This window comes from Zeus faber (genome assembly GCF_960531495.2).
Source record: "Zeus faber genome assembly, chromosome: 17".
NCBI lineage: Eukaryota > Metazoa > Chordata > Actinopteri > Zeiformes > Zeidae > Zeus > Zeus faber.
In genome coordinates, this window is record NC_137204.1 from 29,757,223 (window position 1) to 29,779,722 (window position 22,500).

Genomic DNA, 22,500 nt, shown 5'->3' on the forward strand with positions numbered 1-22,500 from the left:
AATTATCTGACTTGTTTTATCATTTGTTGTACTAATTCACTAATTATTCTATACTGCACTTACAAACAATATAAAAACGATGATCTCAGCAATTTGGAACAATTATTTAGAGCTGACATTTCTCGTACACTTGTCAAAATTACAACTTAAAATCAATGTTTGACGTCCGGTTGAACTGGAACTGTGTCATACGTAATGCCATAAACGTCAGATTCATGAAATGACTTGGACGTAATTACATAATATTTACATGTCCAGGTACATCTGAAGGTCGGGTACAACATTTAAAAAAAATAAGTACTATGGACGTAACTCCACCATGTTTCATGTTTGTACGCTAAGTACATTTTTATGCATTTCACAGAAACCAAGAAACTGTACATTTTACATGAAACAAATAAACTGGACCCTGTGTATTGCTGCCTGCAGCTATATATTATTAGCTATATTATTATAGCTATATTAGATATAATAATAATAATAATAATAATAATTATTATTATTATTATTATTATTATTATTATTATTATTACTATTATTATTATTATTATTATTATTATTATTATTATTATTATTATTATTATATTATATTATTATAATAGCTTCCACTATGCAGACTCATTGACATGAGTCCAGTTAGTTATTGGTGATTTATTAGCCACCGTCCTACTCCTCCACATGATTATTTAATGTCCTCGGGCGTGTTTCTCTTCTGATCATAACATTTGATTTATTGATCCGCTCTTGTCAGAAGACAGCCAGGAGAGCGCTCATTTGGATTAATTTTTTTCTGTCAAAATGTTTAATTTAAAAGTTTGATAGTTTTGATCAAAGAGCAAGAGAAGTGGAGAGTCATTAACATTTCAAAAGCCTTGGAGTTAAAAGGCTAAAGATACACAGTGTATATATATATATATATATATATATACTGTATATATATATGTATATATATATATATATATATATATATCTTTGCTCATCATATTTTCTTGATTCTTAATACCTAAAAAGGTTTCATGTTACATTCTCATTTCATGTTTTTATATTTGTATTATTTGACCTAATATTTTAGAATTCATATATACTGTAGGTTACCCAAACAAGCAATTATCCTAATTATTGTATGTTACTATTATGTGAATATTCACATTTTATTCATTTTTTTGTTTGTAATATTTATCTATTTGTTTATTTGTCGATACGTATGTTTTAATTTTTAAAAAGAAATTTCCCAATTTTAATGATTTTCTGGATTTGCATATATTTAACTTGAAGAACACAATGGCGTCCTAAAGGTCAGAGGTCACTTACCCCAAGCTCGTGACAACTGACCTCTTAGCATTTGCATAAGACTTGAAATGGTGCAAATTCTATATAAAAATGAAAATAAAACATAAACATAAACAACCACATGATGCCTCATTATGTGGTTGTTTATAAAAAGATAGAAGAGAAGCATCTGCATTAAATGGGATTTATTTCATTTAATATCTTCATTATTTTTATATCCATGTAAACAAAACAAATGAACAAATGAAAATAAAAATGTATAGACAGACAGACAGACAGACAGACAGACAGACAGATGTCAGAGATAGATAGATAGATAGATAGATAGATAGACAGACAGACAGACAGAGACAGATAGATAGACAGAGACACAGAGGATGGATGGCCACCTGTCATGACAACAGCTCCTCTCCTGTGTGTGTGGGATGATGGGGGTTTTACCTGTTGCTCCTTGATCACTCTAACAAGCAGCAGGCGAACAGCCACCCTGACCCTGGGCCCAGCTACCTAGAGCCAAGACAGGTGTGGCTGCTCAAACCACACCACCCACACACCACACATGGTTTACAGTGAGCCACGGTTCCCTGCGTTCCAGCGTTTCCTATGTGCCATCGGAAGGTGCGTCCCACTGTCCCCAGGGTTCTAGGCTTTTCAGAGTCTGGTTCTGGGAGTTCTGCAGAGCTTTGACCCAGTTGACAGGGCTGAGGGTTCTTGAAGCGTCTTCAGTTGATCCTCAAGGTTCCTCGACTGAAATCCTCAACACCCAGAAGGAGGTGGAAGCGTCAGGCGAGCACCGCCCCCGCACCCTGGACGCCGGGTGCAGCCATCGATCGCCTCCTCCCGTTTGCACAGCGCTCAGAGTCCAGGAAAACAAGTCGTCCCCTCAGTCACAGTGTGTGAGAGACACTTTTTATATGCATGTATATATATACACACACATACACAGTATATATGTGTATGAATATATTGTACATATCTATATAGATATATACACAGCACAAATCAATATATATATATATATATATATATAGATATACTGTATATATCTATGTCTTTATTTATATATCTAGATATATACTGTGTCTATATCTATATATCCTGTATTTAAACATATACTGAATATATACTGGATACTGTTTAAATATTTATACAGTATATATACTATATATGTACTCAGAATACATATATACAGTACATATTTATAGACACCCATATATATATGTACTTAGACCGTATATATATATGAATACATTTATCTATTAAAATATAGCACACATAATATAATATAGTATTTACATACAGTAATATTACACGTTTACATTTTTTGTGTGACAAGAATACACATTCAAACTTTTAATTATTAGAATTAAAAACACTGAGTTTGACATCATCATTATTTTGTGTTCGATAAAGAACATGTGTTCAATACATCATCTGCGTCTGAAAGAGGGATTATAATCAGAGATAGAGAGACTGGGAGGGAGAGAGAGAGACACAGAGAGAGAGAGGGAGGGAGGGAGGGAGGGAGAGAGAGAGAGAGGGAGGGAGGGAGGGAGGGAGAGGGAGGGAGAGAGACACAGAGAGAGAGAGAGGGAGAGAGGGAGGGAGGGAGGGAGAGAGAGAGAGAGAGAGAGGGAGGGAGGGCGGGAGAGAGAGAGAGGGAGGGAGGGAGGGAGAGAGACACAGAGAGAGAGAGAGAGAGAGAGAGAGAGGGAGGGAGGGAGAGAGAGAGGGAGAGAGAGAGAGAGAGGGAGGGAGAGAGGGAGGGAGGGAGGGAGGGAGAGAGAGGGAGGGAGGGAGAGAGACACAGAGAGAGAGAGAGGGAGGGAGAGAGAGAGAGAGAGGGAGAGAGGGAGGGAGGGAGGGAGGGAGAGAGAGGGAGGGAGGGAGAGAGACACAGAGAGAGAGGGAGGGAGGGAGGGAGAGAGGGAGGGAGGGAGAGAGAGAGAGGGAGAGAGGGAGGGAGGGAGGGAGACAGAGAGAGAGAGAGAGGGAGAGAGGGAGGGAGGGAGGGAGGGAGAGAGAGGGAGGGAGGGAGAGAGACACAGAGAGAGAGGGAGGGAGGGAGGGAGAGAGGGAGGGAGGGAGAGAGAGAGAGGGAGAGAGGGAGAGAGGGAGGGAGGGAGGGAGGGAGATTTTTTTTTGATTTTTAAAGCATCTTTATTTTAACATTTTCTCTAGTTCACAGTTACAGACAATACAACAAACACACTTTGTTCACTAACAGAGTCCTACACGTTAAAAACAGACTGGAAGCACAGGTCGTCCTCCACCAGGGAACAGATGGCGTCGTTAAAACACCACAGCTTGATGAAGACGTCCAGACTCTTCATCAGTCTGTGAAAGTTAAAATCAATCAAGACTCTGGCCCTGACCAACGCTACAAACACTCTTCCTCAAACACTCTCCTTTCCCCTCAGTTTGTTCCTCCTCGTGAGGTAGATGGCCATCTTCGCTTCCCCTACTAGAAAATTAAGCAGTCGCCATTTCTCTGCGTTGGCCCTGTAGTATCTAGCCCCAAAAATAAAACAGTTTCTGGACCACTCCTCCTTAAAGAGCTTAAAACTTTCCTTTAAAAGACTAAAAAGCTCTAAAAGTCTGTCGCACTCTGCAAAACAGTGAAACACGGACTCTGGCAGTTTGCAGAATGGACATTCATTTGCGACCTTGGGATTAAAAACAGAAACAAAGCTGTTGACAGCTATGGCTCCATGTAGGACCCTCCATTGGAGGTCCCCCGTCCTTTTCTTGGAGGGAGCTTTGTAAAAACTCCTCCAACACGGCTCCTCCTGTCCCCCCATCTGGAGCCGTCCCCTCCAGACAGTGTCCTGCCGCCCCTCCAGTCCCTTCCTATTTAAAACAACCACACACTCTTTGTAAAAAGCCTTCCCGCTGGCTGTGTGCAGGTCCAGTTCTGCATAACGTGCCCTGTGCAGCAGCTTCCCGGAGGACCCCTCCAGGTTGGGGGTCAGGGTCATCTCCGGGAAGGGATCCTCCGAGTTTGGCTCCTCCGCGCCTTCGCCGTACTCCTTCAGCAGGGCCAGCTCCTCCTCCGTGAGCGTCTCCCTCCACCTCTTGAGCACCAGGTGTACGATCCTGGTGGACCTCACCCCCAGCCGCTCCGCCATGGCCTCGCCGTCCTGCAGGTCGCTCCCCGCCGCCGCCACCACCTGCCTCAGGGTCAGGACCCCCGCCTCCCTCAGGATGCTCCTCAGTCCTGGAGTGGCCCCGTCCTGCACATCCAGCCTGGCTCCTCCGATCACCGGCTCCTCCAGGAGCCAGTGGAGGGAATCTGCGGCCTCCCTTTTCCTGTTCTTAAATAACCCCCATGCTTTAAAAAGCTCCTGATAAAAACGGGGTAAGCCCGACTTGTTTAGAAGACTCGTGTCCATTAAAAACAACGAGCGGTCAAGTCCCATCCTCCCAGTCCTCTTTAGGACCAAGCCCGCCACGTCCTTCCAAACGTTAAAGTACCCCGTTAACAACTTCTGCACAAACTGTAACCTAAAAGTTGCCACTCTGCTTTTGATGTCCACCACACCGTGCCCCCCTTCCTCTTTAGGCAGAAAGACCCTTTCCTTCCTGACCCAGTGGAAATTCCGCCCCCAAAAGAAGTCTATCAGCTCGGCCTGTATCTTCCTAACTAGCAGGTCTGGTGGTTGGACACAGGCCACTCTGTGCCACAGCTGTGAGGCCACCAGGTTGTTAATAATGAGCGTCCTGCCCCTATAGGACAGCTGTGGCAGTGCCCACCTCCATTTTCTTAGCTTGCCCTGTATCTTTCCTAGCAGTCCTTCCCAATTCTTCCCCACCACACTTTCGCTCCCTAAAAACACTCCCAGATACTTAAACCCATCCCTTCGCCACCGTAAGCCTCCTGGCAGTTTTAAAAGTCCCCCCCTCCATCCGCCCACAGCCAGCGCTTCGCTTTTGCCCCAGTTGACTTTCGCTGCTGATAGCAGCCCAAAGTCCCTGACGATCCCCTCCAGTTTGCTGATTTCGTCCTGTTTCTTTATTAAGACAATGACGTCGTCCGCATAGGCTGATAGAATGTGGCTTCTCTCGAGACCGTTTAGAAACACACCCTCGATGTTCGTCCTTAATTGACACAGCAATGGTTCTATGGCCAGAGAGTACAACATCCCTGAGAGGGGGCAGCCCTGTCTCACCCCTCTACGCACTTTAAAAGGGCCGCTCAGCCCTCCATTAATCTTCAGTATACTCTCGATGTCCTGGTACAAAACCTGGATCATGGCTATCAGACCAGGGCTGAGGCCAAAAGCCTCCAGAGTTTTCCAGAGGTAAGGGTGCTCAACCCGGTCAAACGCCTTTTCCTGGTCTAGCGAAATGAGCCCAGTTTCAATGCCCAGAGAACTAGAGACGTCCAAAATATCCCGAATTAGGGACACATTGTCCAGAATGGACCTACCAGGCACACAGTAAGTTTGGTCCTGATGGACTACCAGGTCCATCACCTCCCTCAGCCTGTTGGCCAGTGCCCTCGGCAGGATTTTATAGTCCGTGCACAGAAGGGACACAGGACGCCAGTTCTTGATCTCCTGCAGGTCTCCTTTCTTGGGTAGGAGAGTGATGACTGCCCTCCTGCAGCTGACTGGCAATAACTTATCTTTAAAAACTTCATTAAAAACCATTAAAAGGTCCTCCCGTAACTCCTCCCAGAACTCTTTGTAAAACTCTGCAGGAATCCCGTCGATGCCAGGGGCCTTACCCCCCTTCATGCTCTGCAGGGCCGTGGAAAGATCCTGCAGGGTCAGAGGTTCCCCCAGCACCGCACTGACATCTTCCGGGACCCTGGGCAAATTCCCACAAAAGGAGTAAAACAGTTCTTTTTGCTCCTCGTACTCACTTCTGTACAGCTCTGTGTAAAAGTCCACGGCTCTCGTCCGGATCTCCTCCGGCCTCCTGAGCTCCTGTCCTGTGTCTGATCTCAGGGCGTGGATAAACCTGCTCTGCCCGTTGCTCTTCTCCAGGCTAAAAAAGAAACTAGATGGTGCGTCCATCAGTGCTGCGCTCTGGAAGCGAGAGCGGACCAGCGCCCCCTGCGCCTTGGTGCCTAGTAGGTCTGCAAGAGCAGCTCTTTTAGACTTGAGGTCCTTAATGTGATCTCGATTCCCAGTGGGTTCCACTACACCCTGTAACTCCACAATGTCAGTCTCCAGATCCCTCATAGATCTGCTGATGTCCCGTGTGACATTGAGAGTATACTGCCGACAGAGCTGCTCTATCTCCCTCTTCCCATAGTCCCACCACAGTCTTAAGGAAATAAAATCCTGCTTTCTGTCTCTAAAACCTTCCCAAAAAAACCTAAAAGCATCTTTAAAGTTGGAGTCACATAGTAGGGTGGTGTTAAAATGCCAATATGCGCTTTTGGGCTTTACATTGGCGATAAAAACACGGCAAACAACCAGGGAGTGATCGGTAAAACCAACAGGCACCATTCTACATTCCTTAAAAATGTTAAAATGGTGCTTAAAACAGTAAAACCGGTCTAGTCTGGCCAACGATAAAGAGGTGCCTCTGCAGTGCACCCAGGTGTACTGTCTTTCATCCCCGTTGGTTCTCCTCCACACGTCCGTTAGCTCGTTCTCGCTTGAGAGCAGCCTCATCACGTTCTGCGATGCTCTGTGAGGCTCACAGTGGTTCCTGTCTAACAGGTCGTTCTCGGTGCAGTTAAAGTCACCTCCTAGAAACAAAAACTCCCCAGTACGAGCTTTGCTTAAAACCCCATTTAAAACTTGCAAAAAAGTGACTCTGTGTGGTCCTGTGGTGGGAGCGTACACATTTATAAAGACAAACTTATGATGCTCAAATGCTGCCCTCACCACCATCAGTCTGCCCTCCACCACCTCCTCCACCTCAAAGGATGCTGGGGCAAAGCTCTTAGAAAAGAGAAGAGCCACCCCACCGCTGGTGGTGCTCTTGTGGCTTAGCACCACCTCCCCCCCCCCACTCCCTCTTCCAGTCAGCCTCATTGCCAGAGTCACTGTGGGTCTCCTGCACCAACAGCACATCCAGCCTCTTCTGCTCCATCAGCTCGTACAGCAGAGACCTCTTAGCTGCGTCTCTGGCCCCATTCGCGTTCAGCGTGCTGATGTTAAAGTCACTCATTGCAACGGAAAAGGGAAACAGCCCGAACAGCAGCACCCACCTCCACCTCCTCCCCATCCTCTCCGTTGTTCAGCTCCTTCCTGATCTTCTGCACTATTTTCTTTAACCTGTACACCTCCTGGTCCGTGAACCCTCCTCTCCCCTTACTCCTCATCTGTTGCTGGGCCGCGTTCGCCAGCAACTCCTTGTCTGAGAAGAAATCCTCCACCTTAATCCCTTTCACATTCTTCGTCCTGTGCAGAAACGCTTTTATTTTGCCCACACTGTAGCTTTTTTTGCCCTTTTTCTTCTTTACGCCGAGAAAAACCTGCCCCTCACTGTCTGCAGCAGAGTCCTCCTCCATCCAGGACTCTGACTCCGAGCCTCCCTGCTCCACCTCCTGACTTGCCTTCCCCTGGCTTGCTGTCCCTCTCTTCGCCTGAGAGTCTCCTGCCATTTTGTTGGACTTTCTTTTGAGCCGGGGGACTCTCACCCGATCGTCCTCGTCCCCCATCTCAAAGTCACTTCCTTCCAGTGCCTCCTCCTCCCTAGCTACGTCACCTGCACTCCTTTGACTTTGTTCCGTAGCTTCCTTTCCCTCACCAGTCCCCTCCTGTCCCCCCGCACCCACCTGCCTGTCTTCCGGACCCTCCTCCTTCCCCTCCTGTCCTCCCGCCCTTACCTGCCTTCTTTCCAGACCCTCGCCTGCCTCCCCCCGTGTCTCCACGCTCACCTGGCTGCGCTGTCTACCTCCACCCGTTCCCTCCTGCGGCTCCACATTCCCCTCCCCCCCCCCTTTTTTTCCCCTGCCCCTCGCCTGCCCCCTCCTGTGCCCCCACCTTCACCTGTTTCTTCTCCTTTCCTTTCCGCCCTCCACCTGTCTCCCCCTGTGCCCCCACCTCCACCTGTCTTTCCCCTGCCTCCATTTGGCCCTCACCTGCCTCTCCCTGTGCCCCCACCTTCACCTGCTTTTCCCCTCCTTCCTTCTGGCCCTCCCCCGCCTCCTCCTGTGCCCCCTTCTTCGCCTGCTTTTCCCCTTTCTGACCCTCACCTGCTCCCTCCTGTGCCCCCACCTTCGCCTGCTTTTCCCCTTTCTGACCCTCACCTGCCCCCTCCTGTGCTCCCTCCTTGTCCTGTCCACCCTTCTGCCCCTCACCTGTCTCGCCGCCTGCCTTCTTACCTGGACATGCCCTGACCTGGTGTCCCTCCCCACCGCACCCAAAGCACTTGGTGGTGTCAGTGTTGACAAACACCACGTAGTCAAACTCATCCGCCCTGATTTTAAAAGCTACGTTTAGCTCCGCATCCCTGTTGTTCAACACCATCAGGACGTGTCTCCTGTGCGACACCACATGCTTGAGCAGCGGCGACTTGCACCCCGACGGGACTTTTTTAACTGGCGACACCACCTTCCCGTGCCTCGCCAGTTCCTTAGTGAGGGTCTCATCTTTAATAAACGGCGGAACATTCGCCAAATTCACCCTCCTCGCCGGTGTGGAGAGAGGCAGGACGGGAACAAACATTTCGTTCACCGTGACGCCGCTCGCCACCACCGCGTTCACCTTGTCTACGCCATCCAGGAAAATGACCACCGCGCTGTTCATCCGCGCTGCGGACACAACGCTGCTGTAGCCGACAGCCTTCCCCACCGCCAGGCTGCAGTCCTCCACCGAGACCGAGGAAGCCACGGGCAACTTAATGCCGTGCTTCCTCGTTAGCTTGGTGAGGTCCGACATGGCCGCGGACCCGCACCACCACCACCACCACTACCACCACCACCCCCCACCCGCTGTGCGCACACCCTACAACCAACAAAAAACTAAACCCGTCACCAACAAATAATTATAAACATACAATTGATAGAAAAAGTTAGAGAGAAAACCACTCACTCTACCAAACGCTCACACGCTCCACTCGCTCACAGACACAGAGAGAGAGGGAGAAGGAGAGAGGGAGGGAGGGAGGGAGAGAGAGGGAGAGAGAGAGGGAGGGAGAGAGGGAGGGAGGGAGGGAGGGAGAGAGAGGGAGAGAGGGAGGGAGGGAGAGAGAGGGAGAGAGGGAGGGAGGGAGAGAGAGGGAGAGAGGGAGGGAGGGAGGGAGAGGGAGAGAGGGAGAGGGAGAGAGGGAGGGAGGGAGAGGGAGAGAGGGAGGGAGGGAGGGAGAGGGAGAGAGGGAGGGAGGGAGGGAGGGAGAGAGAGGGAGAGAGGGAGGGAGGGAGGGAGAGGGAGAGAGGGAGAGGGAGAGAGGGAGGGAGGGAGAGGGAGAGAGGGAGGGAGGGAGGGAGGGAGAGAGACAGAGAGAGAGAGAGAGAGAGAGGGAGAGAGAGAGGGGAGAGGGAGGGAGGGAGGGAGAGGGAGAGAGGGAGGGAGAGAGAGAGACAGAGAGAGAGAGAGAGAGAGAGGGAGAGAGAGAGGGGAGAGGGAGGGAGGGAGGGAGAGGGAGAGAGGGAGGGAGGGAGGGAGAGGGAGGGAGGGAGGGAGAGGGAGTATAATAACATTTGAAGTAAGCACCAGGCACAGACAGGACCTGCTTTGGCAAATTGATCATTTATTTTTATTTCAGCGACTCGTGATGATAAAATACATAAATATATTTCAAGTATTGTATGAATAAAACCATATCTGTTCTGATCTACAGTACATCGTGTTAGATATCTAAATATGGATTATAAGTATTTCACTTGTATAATAATAGAACATGGAACCACGAGACAAGCGACACTGAAGACTGAGAGTTTTATTCCAAAATAAAAATGTTTCCCAACTGGCAACGCACGACCCGGTAAAAACAGTTTCTTTTACTGATTTTTGGAAAGAAATCCAGAGGGAAACAAACCAACGTTAAACACTAAAATGAAAACGACAAGTTCAGTAAAATCAAGTGAGGCGTGGCGCCGGCATCCAGTGGCAGAAACAAGCAGCGACGCCGAGAAACCATGATGCAATGAAAACAACATGACCTGTGTTGGGGGGAGGGGCCAGTACTTCTGTAGTACATCTGGAACCGTAGTACGAATCAAACAGTATGTGATAGGTATCAGGCCGGCACACAAGCATACTATGTACTGCGTCTAATTACAGAACATTCTTTTTCTTCAACCCATTTAGTTGGAGAAACATTTTTCACCTTAAACTCACCTTGAGAAGGTGAACTGAAAACACTGATCAGAGAAGGGTTTGTGTACTGACCGATCGATCCATCCATCGATGCTTTCATTCGTTCGTTTCATGTGCTGCTTCCCGTCAACGAGGTTTACATGAAATACATCCCTAAATGACCGAAGGAGGTCAAAGACGCACGTAACAGGGGATTCGTCCAGTTCTCCTTCCTTGTAAACGTACACATTCACTGCCTCACCAACGCACCGAGGATGAATGGATTAGTCACTTAATCATCAGATGGATCAATAAGAGTCACAATCCCATCTGGAAGCAGGAGCTTGTTTTCTTTCCCCTTTAATTCCTACTGGCCCTCAATAATCACAATGACCCTGACGAATGGATGTGATGGAGAAGTGAACACCACCACAAAGTAAAGGAAGTAAAAACGCCGACAGAAGAGTAGCTGCATCACGTGGCTTCACATGCTCCACCAAGTACTTCGAAAGGTCCAAAAGTATTATTTTATACCTGAAAATACTGAATTAACGCTGTTTTACTCTTGATACTTACGTTGATATGCACATGGGACATTTCCAAGACTGATATATTCGATATTTTGATCGATATATTTTTTTATGACAGTTGGAATAGATACTGCATATACTGTATATATACAGTATACTATTATACATACACATGATGTCATCATCATTTTCTATGGACATATTGTATTAATCTTGGGTTTTATTTGTGTACTGTACTGTCGTTTACGTGGCGCTATTGTTCATTTTATCTCTGACAAAAGAGAAAAAAGACAAAAATGATGGAGCTGCTCACACAAGAGGCCATCAAGACCCAAACGTCAACACAGTAAATGTTCACCGTCCGACTTGGTTTCACAGGACTTCATATGACTGCAAAACTGCAAAAAGAAAGCAGAGATTTCTAAACATCAAATGTATTTTCATTTACTTGAAGAGATCCTACTGTTCCTAAGTTCAGATGTTAAATAGATTCCAAATATGACCCTAAATCATGATTCCCACACACAACCAAAGCTTTTAAATGTGAGGCTGGGATGCGTCAAAGTGGCTCTTATAACGGGTATGATTGCTATTTAGTGGGTGTTATACGAGGACCAAGGTTCCTTTAAGATAATAAAGGAGCTGCGCGAGCGCTGTTGTTGTAGTCCGGTAGTTTCGCACCAAACGAAAATGACCCCCTGGCAACGCCGTCATTTGTATCTAAAAAAAAGTTCATTCCACCTTAAAAAAGGTGGAATGAACTCCCCCAATCGCGACAACGCGATTGGGGGAGCAGCTCCCGTTGCCTCCCGTGTCGCGCGGCCGTGCGGGCGAGGCGAGTATAAGTGTTAAAGACTAAAACCCGTGATGCTGATTCTCTATAAAGGTGTTTACCTGCGTCTGAACACTGAGGCTTCTCGTCCTGTCGCCGTCCCACGACGTCCCAAACACGCCGATTGAACGGACAACGGCCACGACGATGCGCAGCGTGCACCGGCCCCGCGGTGTTTGAAGCGTCACACGTTGGAAACCCAGCGGAGGCACCGGGCTCCACTTCTGAGGGATAAACACTCTCATATCAAACACATCGGAGCCCCACAACAACGCCTTCCCGGTTGCCCCGGGCAACCTCTTTTTGGCCGTCGTCAACCGTCCCGAGCGCCCCGTTGTCAACTGCTTTTCATATGAAACAGAAGAACTAAGCTTCAGCAAAAATTAGTCTTCTTGGCGCATTGATTTACTCTTTCATTTGGATTATTATTGGATAGGATCCCTATCGCTCAATTATAAAATGACTTGGAGCCATTTTGTCAGTCTTGGCAACCGACCACGGATGCATGGTTCAAAACTTGGCAACCACTTCCAAAAGTTCCCTGTTCACACGTTTACCCAAGTGCAACGTCTCTCAAGCTACAGTGTGGAAGCCGAAAATCTACTGAAGCCGGAGAGTTGAAGAAGCCAAAAGTCCAAGAATCAAAAAAGTGAGAGATGTGTTGCAGAGTGTAGAGTGAGTGCAGGAGGAAGTCGCCCAGAAGGCCGCCATGCTCCACCGCCTCCACACATGCAAACCAGGAGATGCAGGGATGAAAATGATGCTGGAAAACACTGATTTTAAACTTATCGCTGCTCAAACATCAGCTGTCGCTAAATGTGAAAATAAAATGTGAAACAGGAACTAAAATGCAACCACGTTACGTTTTACGCCGGTATCCGGTTCGGGTTTTCAGTACATCAGCATGGTGTCGGAACCCGATGTGCACCCCTAGTGGTGACGGGTGGAGTGATCTGGTGATGTTTGACTCCACCTCTGACAGGGGCTGGTTCCCTTCCAGCTGCTCGTCCATACAGCCGGTGACTCTGCAGCGGCATCGTCTAAAACGACGCATTTGATAACTCTCCCGGTCGAACCGGTGTCGAGAATCTGCGTTTTGACAGAACTGTCAAGAGCAACGGCCCCCACCGGGTCCACTAAGCCCTGGACTCCTCAGAGGAGCAATGAGGACCGGTGATCGACAGGGATCGATGGCCTCGCCAGAGCGGTCTTGGTAGACGGTCGTCCAGGGATGAGGGGGCGGAGGTACCGACTATCCCAGACTTGGAACGCTGCCCTTCGTTCAACAGACACGGCACAAAGTCTTGCCACTCTCAAAAAGACGACAAATCCGGACTAGAGGTGTGTGCCCAAAGCGTCTCCTTGTACTTTGTCAACATCCATACATCGACATCGCAGAGCGAGCTCGGTAGGTCGACTGGGATGAAGGGGTTCTACCGACCACCGCAGCCTTGAAACGCTGCCCTTCCTTCAAAACACACGACACAAAGTCCAAATACTGTCGAGCTTCACCGCAAAAAATGGTGTCCCGGTCCTTTGTTTCTTTAAGTTTCCTGATAACTGCGCTGGACCAGATGAAGCCGCCAGGTGAAGCCCCTGGACCATCGGTGGACCCCGTTGTACATTGTCTTGTAGAGCTGAGAGACTGATTAGCGCCTCGAACAGTTTATGCTTTCAGTCCAGGGGGTGTGGTCTTTGTGTCTTGGGTCAGCTGGACACGTTAGGTATGGGACCACTGCACGCCCTCGCTGTGACCACGTGGACCCACTTTCCTGGCAGTTGTCTGAGCCATTCAGGGAAAAGAACCTGAGGTGGCATCGCCCTTCCGTTTGGACCAAATGAGCAGATACACTAAGGATGGATGGAAGTGCGGAAGGGCCCTTACACGTTGCCGCCGAGATCAACACGTGTGTTATTGTCTGAAAACCGAAAAGACCATGAACCTTGAGCCCCCGATTCACGGGCATCGCCTCTCGCCCGGCGTTTTGACTTTGCAAATTCTTCTCAAACCCGAAGTTGCCGATGCAACGAATCCCACATCGATGGACTTCACGGCCTCCTCGCCAGGCCCCTAAGCACAGTGTGAGAGCGTGAGCTTCAGCAGGCCCTTGGTGTGCATCCTGTAGAGCAGCTTGAACTCGGCGGGCAGCTGGTGGGACTCCTGCCACTTGGTGGTGAACTTGGTGCCCTTCTTGTCGTAGTAGTGGTAGGGCAGCTCCTTGCCCGTGTTGGGGTCCCAGCCGAAGGGCCAGAAGCCGTACAGGTGGATCTGATCGCACATGGAGGAGGCCAGCGTGTACATCAGGATGCCCGTGCTGAGCCGCTTGGGGGACAGCTGCTTGGTCTTCCAGTAGCTGGTGGACACAGTGGACACATCTGCCCTCAATACACGTTTACAGTTCAACTCAAATTGAAATCCTGAAGTAAGTGTTCAGCGTTGAGAACAATTCAGCACCGTTGGTCAAATGAAAATGTACAAATGAAATGAAAACGGAAAATGAGCATCTCACCTGCGAGCATCCAACACTGGAAATGACATATAAGTGATTGAAAAACAAACGTTCGCCCCAAGTTCAGCACAAGGATGTGGCGAAGTTTTAAATGGGAGAAAAACACACGTTGTCAACATCAAAATGATTGTGATCATTTATGGTCTTTGTTGTTACTTTGTACTTTGACATTTTTCGATGTATTCTATCATCTACTGATCCGTCCATCCATCTATCTATCTGTCTGTCTGTCTGTCTGTCTGTCTGTCTGTCTGTCTGTCTGTTTATCTGTCTCACATTGTACTCCTGCCTGAAAAATCATTTTCAACATCAGGATTTCTTTTATTAATCTTTTTGCACAAAGCAACATTGAGGCAGCCGTGCAGGTTGACACTGACAAAAGCCGGTGTGTGTGTGTGTGTGTGTGTGTGTGTGTGTGTGTGTGTGTGTGTGTGTGTGTGTGTGTGTGTGTGTGTGTGTGTGTGTGTGTGTGTGCACTCTGAGCTGCTTAACATGGTAATTCTTCCAGAGCTGAAAGGTTTAATGGGATCGCTGCAGATTACTGTACTACCAGTACAATATACATCTACAACACCAGGATAAACCCCCACCACCCACACACACACACACACACACACACACACACACACACACACACACACACACACAGACACACACACACACCGGACTCTGTGCCGTACCTTTCACCAACAGCTTTTTGTTTCTAATCCGGATTTAGAGCCGAAATCTGCTGCTTCCATAAAGACCAACCACTGAGCAACACACTGACACAAAGACAGACAGACACACAGGCAGACACACAGGCAGACACACAGGCAGACAGACTGTTCCTGTATATCTATTTAATAGTTAATTTTAGGTTTTGCCAAATGTTTCTATTTGAAGTTAACTGTACCCCTCTCTACACCTGTACTCCACCTCTACTCCACCTGTACCCCACCTCTACTCCACCTGTACCCCACCTCTTCTCCACCTGTACCCCACCTCTTCTCTACCTGTATACCACCTCTACTCTACTTCACACTCCCCCTCTACTCCACCTCTACTCTACCTGTACTCCACCTCTACTCCACCTGTACTCCACCTCTACCCTACCTGTACTCCACCTGTACTCCAGCTGTACTCCACCTATACTCCACCTGTACTCCACCTCTACTCTACCTCTACTCTACCTGTACTCCACCTCTACTCTACCTCTACTCTACCTGTACTCCACCTCTACTCCACTTGTACTCCACCTCTACTCTACCTCTACTCTACCTGTACTCTACCTCGATTCCACCTCTACTCTACCTCCACTCCACTCCACCTCTACTCCACCTCTACTCTACTACCTCTATTGTTACTCTGTAGGTAGTTGATGAGGGAATCCACCATTTTACACATTATGTGGAGGAAACCCGATGTTTTTATTTGCTGCATCAACACCATCACCACATGTAAGACGGACATTGTGTCTGTAAAACAATCACTGAAGAGTTTATTCGTTGGAGTTTCCCTTACAAAAGATGAGTGACACTCACTTGTTGACGTACTGCATGATGTTCCCCGGCCAGGCCAGCCGCACCTTCAGCTGACCCCGGTGCTCCACGAAGAAGTCCACCAGGGTCCTGGTGACGGTGGCGGAGGTGTGGAAGAAGAAGGCGGGGATCCAGAGGATGGCGCCGTCCAGCTTCTTCAGGCTCAGGAAGAAGTTGTTGCGGTCCTGGACGGTCAGCAGGTTGTTGTAGTACTTCTCCAGGATGCTGGGGTTGAAGGTGGTCATGTTGGTGCTCCGCCCCACGTCCTTCTTGAAGAACTCTGTGGGCGCGAAGTTGCAGCGGAAAACGAAGTCGAACTTGTCGATCTCCGGCCCGCAGCGCGAGCCCGTCAGGATGCCGCTGTTCCCCACCACGGCGCACACGTTGTAGTGCTGGTGGAGGACGGGCGAGGCGTCCGGCAGCAGCGAGCGGAAGTTCTCGCCGATGGAGAAGACGTACTTGTGGCTGGAGTAGTCGTAGTGCATGAGCTGGCCGACCCGCACCGCGCCCCGCGTCAGGGAGAAGTTGTGGGGGACGTCGATGTAGTGAGCGATCTCACTCCTGGAGAAGCCGAGCGAGGAGGGGAACAACAAGGCTCTGCTTCAGGTTCTGGTCTTTATGTCCCTCAAGCTGATAATTATGACTTCTAATGATCAGATTTACCTGGTGCATATAATCAATATAATCAATATAAGCACAACCAGAAGCAACTTTGTATTTTAACTTGGGCTCGGTGTAAAAATTAAATACTTTAATGGTACAGACATTTGAATGAAATAATCCTTGGCATTCAACACCAAATTTTAGTACCCATCTAGTTCATATTAGGGCTGTACCCGGCTCGGAGTTTTGTCAGTCGAATCGGATTTCGATGCGAATAATCGACTATTCGGCAGAGGGGGGGCAGGGGGGGTAGGTACTGACCGGGTTGGAAAGCGACCGTCCCGGTATTTAACAGGTCCCAATAAAGCGTGGTACCGGTACTGGTAACGGTAGGTTAATTTAGGTTATATAACAGGTTTAAAAGTTGAAATAACATTAAGATAATTGTGTAAGCAGCATTTTCTCTCTTATCAGAAGAGACGTCTCCTCTCTCTCTATGGCTGGAGATATGGGCGAGGGGGGCGGGGCCGATTCTGCTTACACTTAAAGCAAAGAACTTTTGCCCATGGTCTTAAATGAAAACAACACTCAAGATGTCAAATGTGTGAATTCAATCTTAAAATACATCAAATATTCAATACTCAATTTTTAAATTAAAGCTTGAAGCAACATGACACACGCATGATACCTTCTTACATCAAACACTGTAGTGAGTGAAAAAATATGATTAGATCCTTCCCCAGTCACTGAAAGTAACCCGTACGGATCAGGGAGCATCTACGTTCCCATACACCACTAAGACCATCCCTACGGAGCCCCACTCCTCCACGACTAACGACTAAAAACAAACGTTTTTTAGTCGCTTCATTTGGAGGAGCGGGGCGGGGCGATGAGGGTGCACAGAGAACCGTGTTTGACTCACACTTATAATAATGTATTTATGATTCCCCTTATTCATAATTCCTTATTTAAATCTTATTCCTGTGCATTTTGTAAACTTCTATCTGTTTTATCCTGTTACTGTTTTATCCTGTTACTGTTTTATCCTGCTTTGTTTAGCTGTAGGAACAGTTATACATGAAGTTTCTTTAAAACAACCGTTTATTTTTTACCTTAAACCAAACCTTGTCATTGTTATAACTCACATACACTGGAGTGGATTCAACTTGTCGTGGTCACGAGTTTTTGTGGATTCGTGTTTTTATTTTTTTTTCATGAATCTGGCAAAGTAGTGTGGACCAAAAAGATAAAATATCAAGCCAACAGATCTACTGACATCTCCCAGGTAAGAAGTTACAATATATATAATATACATATATAATATACACGTAAACGTAAAGTTTGTACTCTCTAACCACTACAGTGACCGAGTCCACGCCGCACACTGGACACAATGTACATTCTGAATCAGAATCTGTACATTTATAGTAAATAATATGATGACGTCATAAAGCGTATTAATGTAAATATCATTTACAGTAAATAATATAATGATTTCATAAAGCGTCTTGATGTGAAAATCATAGAGCGCCGTGATGATAAAAACTAATGCCGGGAAAAGAGTTAAATTATATGGAGATGTTATTTGGGCTGATATTATTCTATTTTATTCAAAGTTGACACACTTGATATTCTGGTTTTGAAATCAAAAAAACAAAAAGCTCTGCTCTAAACTCCGGGAAGAAACGGTTTCCCCCATCAGCACCACCCCTTCCAACCGTCCCACTAAAACAGGGCTCCGTCGGGTTGGGGACCCGTCTTAAAGTCCATATACAGTATAATACAGCTGTTTGAGACGATAACGCCGATAGATTTGATTATTAGGTGACGTTCGATGGGCCCCGCCCTCCGTGTTTCTTTAATACCTCTGCTGCAGGAAGGCCGTCCTGTTGTACCTCCACTTGGATGAGTTCTCCTGCAGACCTTCATTCAGAGCGCTGGCCAGAGGGGCGAACGCCGGGTCCAGGTACTTCATGGCCAGCTGGGAGCTGGAGGAGGAGGAGGACGTTAGGGTGGAGGACGAGCAAGTTTGGATGGAGGTGGAGGAGGACGTTAGGGTGGAGGAGGAGCAGGGTGGGATGGAGGAGGAGGAGCAGGACGTTAGGGTGGAGGAGGAGCAGGGTGGGATGGAGGAGCACGTTAGGGTGGAGCAGGAGCAGGTGGGGATGGGGATGGAGGAGGAGGAGGTTGGAGATGGGGGAGAACCGAGCGGCGTCCTCCACCTCCAACCTCCCTTCCGGCCGCCCCCCTGGATGTTGACCCAGTTTGCGGCCGCCTGAGATGACGGTTGGGGTCCCGGTTGGATTTACATTTTGACTGCGGTTCACTTCGGGGGGTTTTCCTTTCTGAGGTTTTACATTGATTTGCTGCACAAGTACATTTTCCCAAGTATCTGCATTTCACTTTATTCAGTTTCGGAAACACGCAAACCAAAATCTATCCAGACGGACTTCCTAATGTTCTGAGTGCAAACTTGTCCAGCATGAGAAATGCCACCTCCTGCATGTGCCCGGCTCAGGTCTCGAGGTCAAACTGAACGCCGGCCTGAGGCTTTCAACTCCGACTGCTTATAATAGCGCCCCCTGTGGCCGAATTGGCGCCACGCTATTTGGACCAAGGTTTATCAGGGTTTACTATCCATGCCACATTTGAAAAGGATTTGCCAATCCAGGCCTGAGATATAATAATAATAATAATAATAATAATAATAATAATAATAATAATAATAATAATAATAATAATAATAAGAATAAGAATAAGAAGAAGAAGAAGAAGAAGAAGAAGAAGAAGAAGAAGAAGAAGAAGAAGGTGACGGTGCGGCTCTCAGTTCTTCAGAGCGCATGAAATGAAGGGTCCAGAAAGAGGTGACGGGCTCCGTGGAGCCAAGATGGCGGCGACCAGGAAACAACCCCTCTTCCAACGTGTCTCCAACCCGGCTCCCTTCAACACATTCCTCCTCTGGCGTGTGCGCTGTGTCACCACATGTTTCTAAATGAAGGGTGTTTCTGGAGCCCAGCTCTCGTTTCCAAAAATTGCTCCAAATTGAAAGCCGCACGGCCCCAGTGCATTGTGGGAAGGCTGCGCTCCTTTGTGTCCGCTCTCCAACACAAAGACCAAGCAGAAGCTTTAGGATCAATTTGATCAAATCACATTGTTATCAACAGCAGCAGCAGCAAAGGATTCTGGGAAATTAGATTTAGTGAGAACGTCTTGAGAGGAAGAACAGAGAGGATTAGGATGTGAAAGATAGAGATAGAGAGATAGATAGACAGACAGATAGATAGACAGATGGACAGATAGACAGACAGACAGATGGATAGACAGACAGATAGATAGACAGACAGACAGATAGACAGATAGATAGATAGATAGATAGATAGACAGACAGACAGATAGATAGACAGACAGATAGATAAACAGACAGACAGATAGATAGACAGACAGACAGATAGACAGATAGATAGATGGATAGATAGATAGATAGATAGATAGATAGATAGATAGATAGACAGACAGACAGATAGATAGACAGACAGACAGATAGATAGACAGACAGATAGATAAACAGACAGACAGATAGAAAGACAGATAGATAGATAGATGGACACAGACAGATAGATAGATAGATAGATAGATAGATAGATAGACAGACAGACAGATAGATAGACAGACAGACAGATAGATAGACAGACAGATAGATAGACAGACAGACAGATAGATAGACAGATAGATAGATGGACACAGACAGATAGATAGATAGATAGATAGATAGATAGATAGATAGACAGACAGACAGACAGACAGACAGACAGACAGACAGACAGACAGACAGACAGATAGATAGACGGACGGAGGGACGGACGGACAGACAGACAGACAGACAGACCAGTTGCTTCACCTCAGGTCTGGCTTCCGCGGTGGCCTCTCGCTGCAAGATGAATGTAAACAAAGAATGTAGAGAAAACGACAACAATGACATCACCATTGGAGGAAATCTCCACCTCCGTCATCCCTCCTTTATTTCTGGAAGAACGTTGTAATGCCCCTTTACATAATGTCTAATTTACACCTAGTATGTCTACTTTTATACCTACTATGTCTCGTAATATTACCAGTATGACTACTTTTAATACTAGTATATCTGTATATTTCATACAGTATATAGATGAGATCTTGCCTAATACACAGCCCTAATAACACACACACACACACACACACACACACACACACACACACACACACAGACCTGAAAGGCTACAGGCGGCAGAGGGACTGTAAATCAGCACCAGGGACAGTTCCCTGGAGCAGGACTCAACCTTCCCCAGATCAACAGCACAATAACAAACTTTACAAATATGACATTGAAAGGTTTTTAATTATGATTCACAAGCAGCTTTGAGTTATTTCCACAAAAAAATTGAACTTTCTCAATTTCATAATGATCACGAAAATAATGGTTTGACTCTCCTTGTTTTGGTGCCGGAGGAAAGAGAGACGCTTTAAACAGACAACAGATGAAGATTCAAAGAGGGAGAGTGGTAAGTTAAGTATCGGTGGCAAGTTTAGTGTCGGTGGTAAGTTAAGGCTCATGGTAAGATAAGTATCGGTCGTAAGTTAAGTATCGGTGGTAAGTTAAGGCTCATGGTAGGTTAAGGCTGAGTGGTAAGTTAAGGCTCAGTGGTAAGTTAGGGCTCAGTGGTAAGTTAAGGCTCATGGTAAGTTAAGGCTCGGTGGTAAGTTAGGGCTCAGCGGTAAGTTAAGGCTCAGTGGTAAGTTAAGGCTCATGGTAAGTTAAGGCTCATGGTAAGTTAAGGCTCATGGTAAGTTAAGGCTCGGTGGTAAGTTAGGGCTCAGCGGTAAGTTAAGGCTCATGGTAAGTTAAGGCTCAGTGGTAAGTTAAGGCTCAGTGGTAAGTTAAGGCTCATGGTAAGTTAAGGCTCATGGTAGGTTAAGGCTGAGTGGTAAGTTAAGGCTCAGTGGTAAGTTAGGGCTCAGTGGTAAGTTCGGGCTCATGGTGAGTTAGGTATCTGTGGTAAGTAAAGGCTTAATGTTAGGTTAAGGCTCATGGTAAGTTAGGTATCTGTGGTAAGTAAAGGCTTAATGTTAGGTTAAGGCTCATGGTAAGTTAAGTATCTGTGGTAAGTTAAGGCTCAGTGGTAAGTTAAGGCTAATGGTAAGTTAAGTATGTGTGGTAAGTTAAGGCTTAATGGTAAGTTAAGGCACACTACTCTGGTCTCTGGCTACTACTACGAGGCCTCCACCACCCCTGGTCCATGTCGCACAACATCTACAGCAGCAGAATCTTGATGAGGCTCCTGGATGTGTTTGCTGGAGCCGGTTCGGTTCTGAAGCACATTAAATACACACAGCAGCAACCATAACAACATCCAATCCAGTAGAAATTGATCCGTGCATCCTTACCGGAAGCCGGCGTGGAACATGTACATCCTCGGCCCGCCGTTGGGGCCGTACTTGGGGGTGCTGAACGGAAAGTCCTTCTTGATGGACACGTAGCTGATGAGGGACAAGATGAGCAGCGCCACGCTGAACATGACGAGGCCCAGTGCGCTGGCGATCCGTACCATCCTGCCTCTCTGCTGGCATGCCCGGGGCAGAGCACCGGCCACGGCGACGGCGAGAGCCGAGAGCGGCCGCATCAGCGGCACGGCAGCGGGGAGGAGGAGAAGAGCGGTGCGGCGGCGGCACGGGAGCGGCAAAGGAGCGGATGGGGAGCGGCGAAGTGTAGTTGGAGCGGAGCGTTCAATGCGGCGAGAGAGCGACGAGAGAGCGGAGGAGAACGGTACAAAAGCGAGAGGAGGCCCCGGGGAGCGGAGAGCGGGTAGGCGGGCCCCCGCAGGTCGACGGCGCGTCTCGGTGAACGGAAACGGGGGAGGCGGTCCGGCCGTTGTAAGATGAGCTCCGGGCTTTAACGTCAGCGCCGCGATGCGAGGCTGCGCGGCGGGCGGAGGAGGAGGAGGAGGAGGACGGTGGTGGTGACGGGTGGTGGTGGCA

At 47.8% G+C, this 22,500-nt stretch overlaps 1 protein-coding gene across 1 annotated transcript; it reads right to left on the reverse strand.

The window, feature by feature from the left end:
- Positions 1–13,926: 13,926 nt before the first annotated feature.
- On the reverse strand, positions 13,927–22,073 carry st8sia3 (ST8 alpha-N-acetyl-neuraminide alpha-2,8-sialyltransferase 3; the record flags this gene model as incomplete). The annotated part of the gene is made up of 4 exons (XM_080018285.1): positions 13,927–14,209; positions 15,889–16,446; positions 18,354–18,476; positions 21,910–22,073. The coding sequence occupies 4 exons, from the start codon at positions 22,071–22,073 to the stop codon at positions 13,927–13,929; spliced, it is 1,128 nt and encodes a 375-aa protein (XP_079874411.1).
- Between the last annotated feature and the right edge of the window lie 427 nt (positions 22,074–22,500).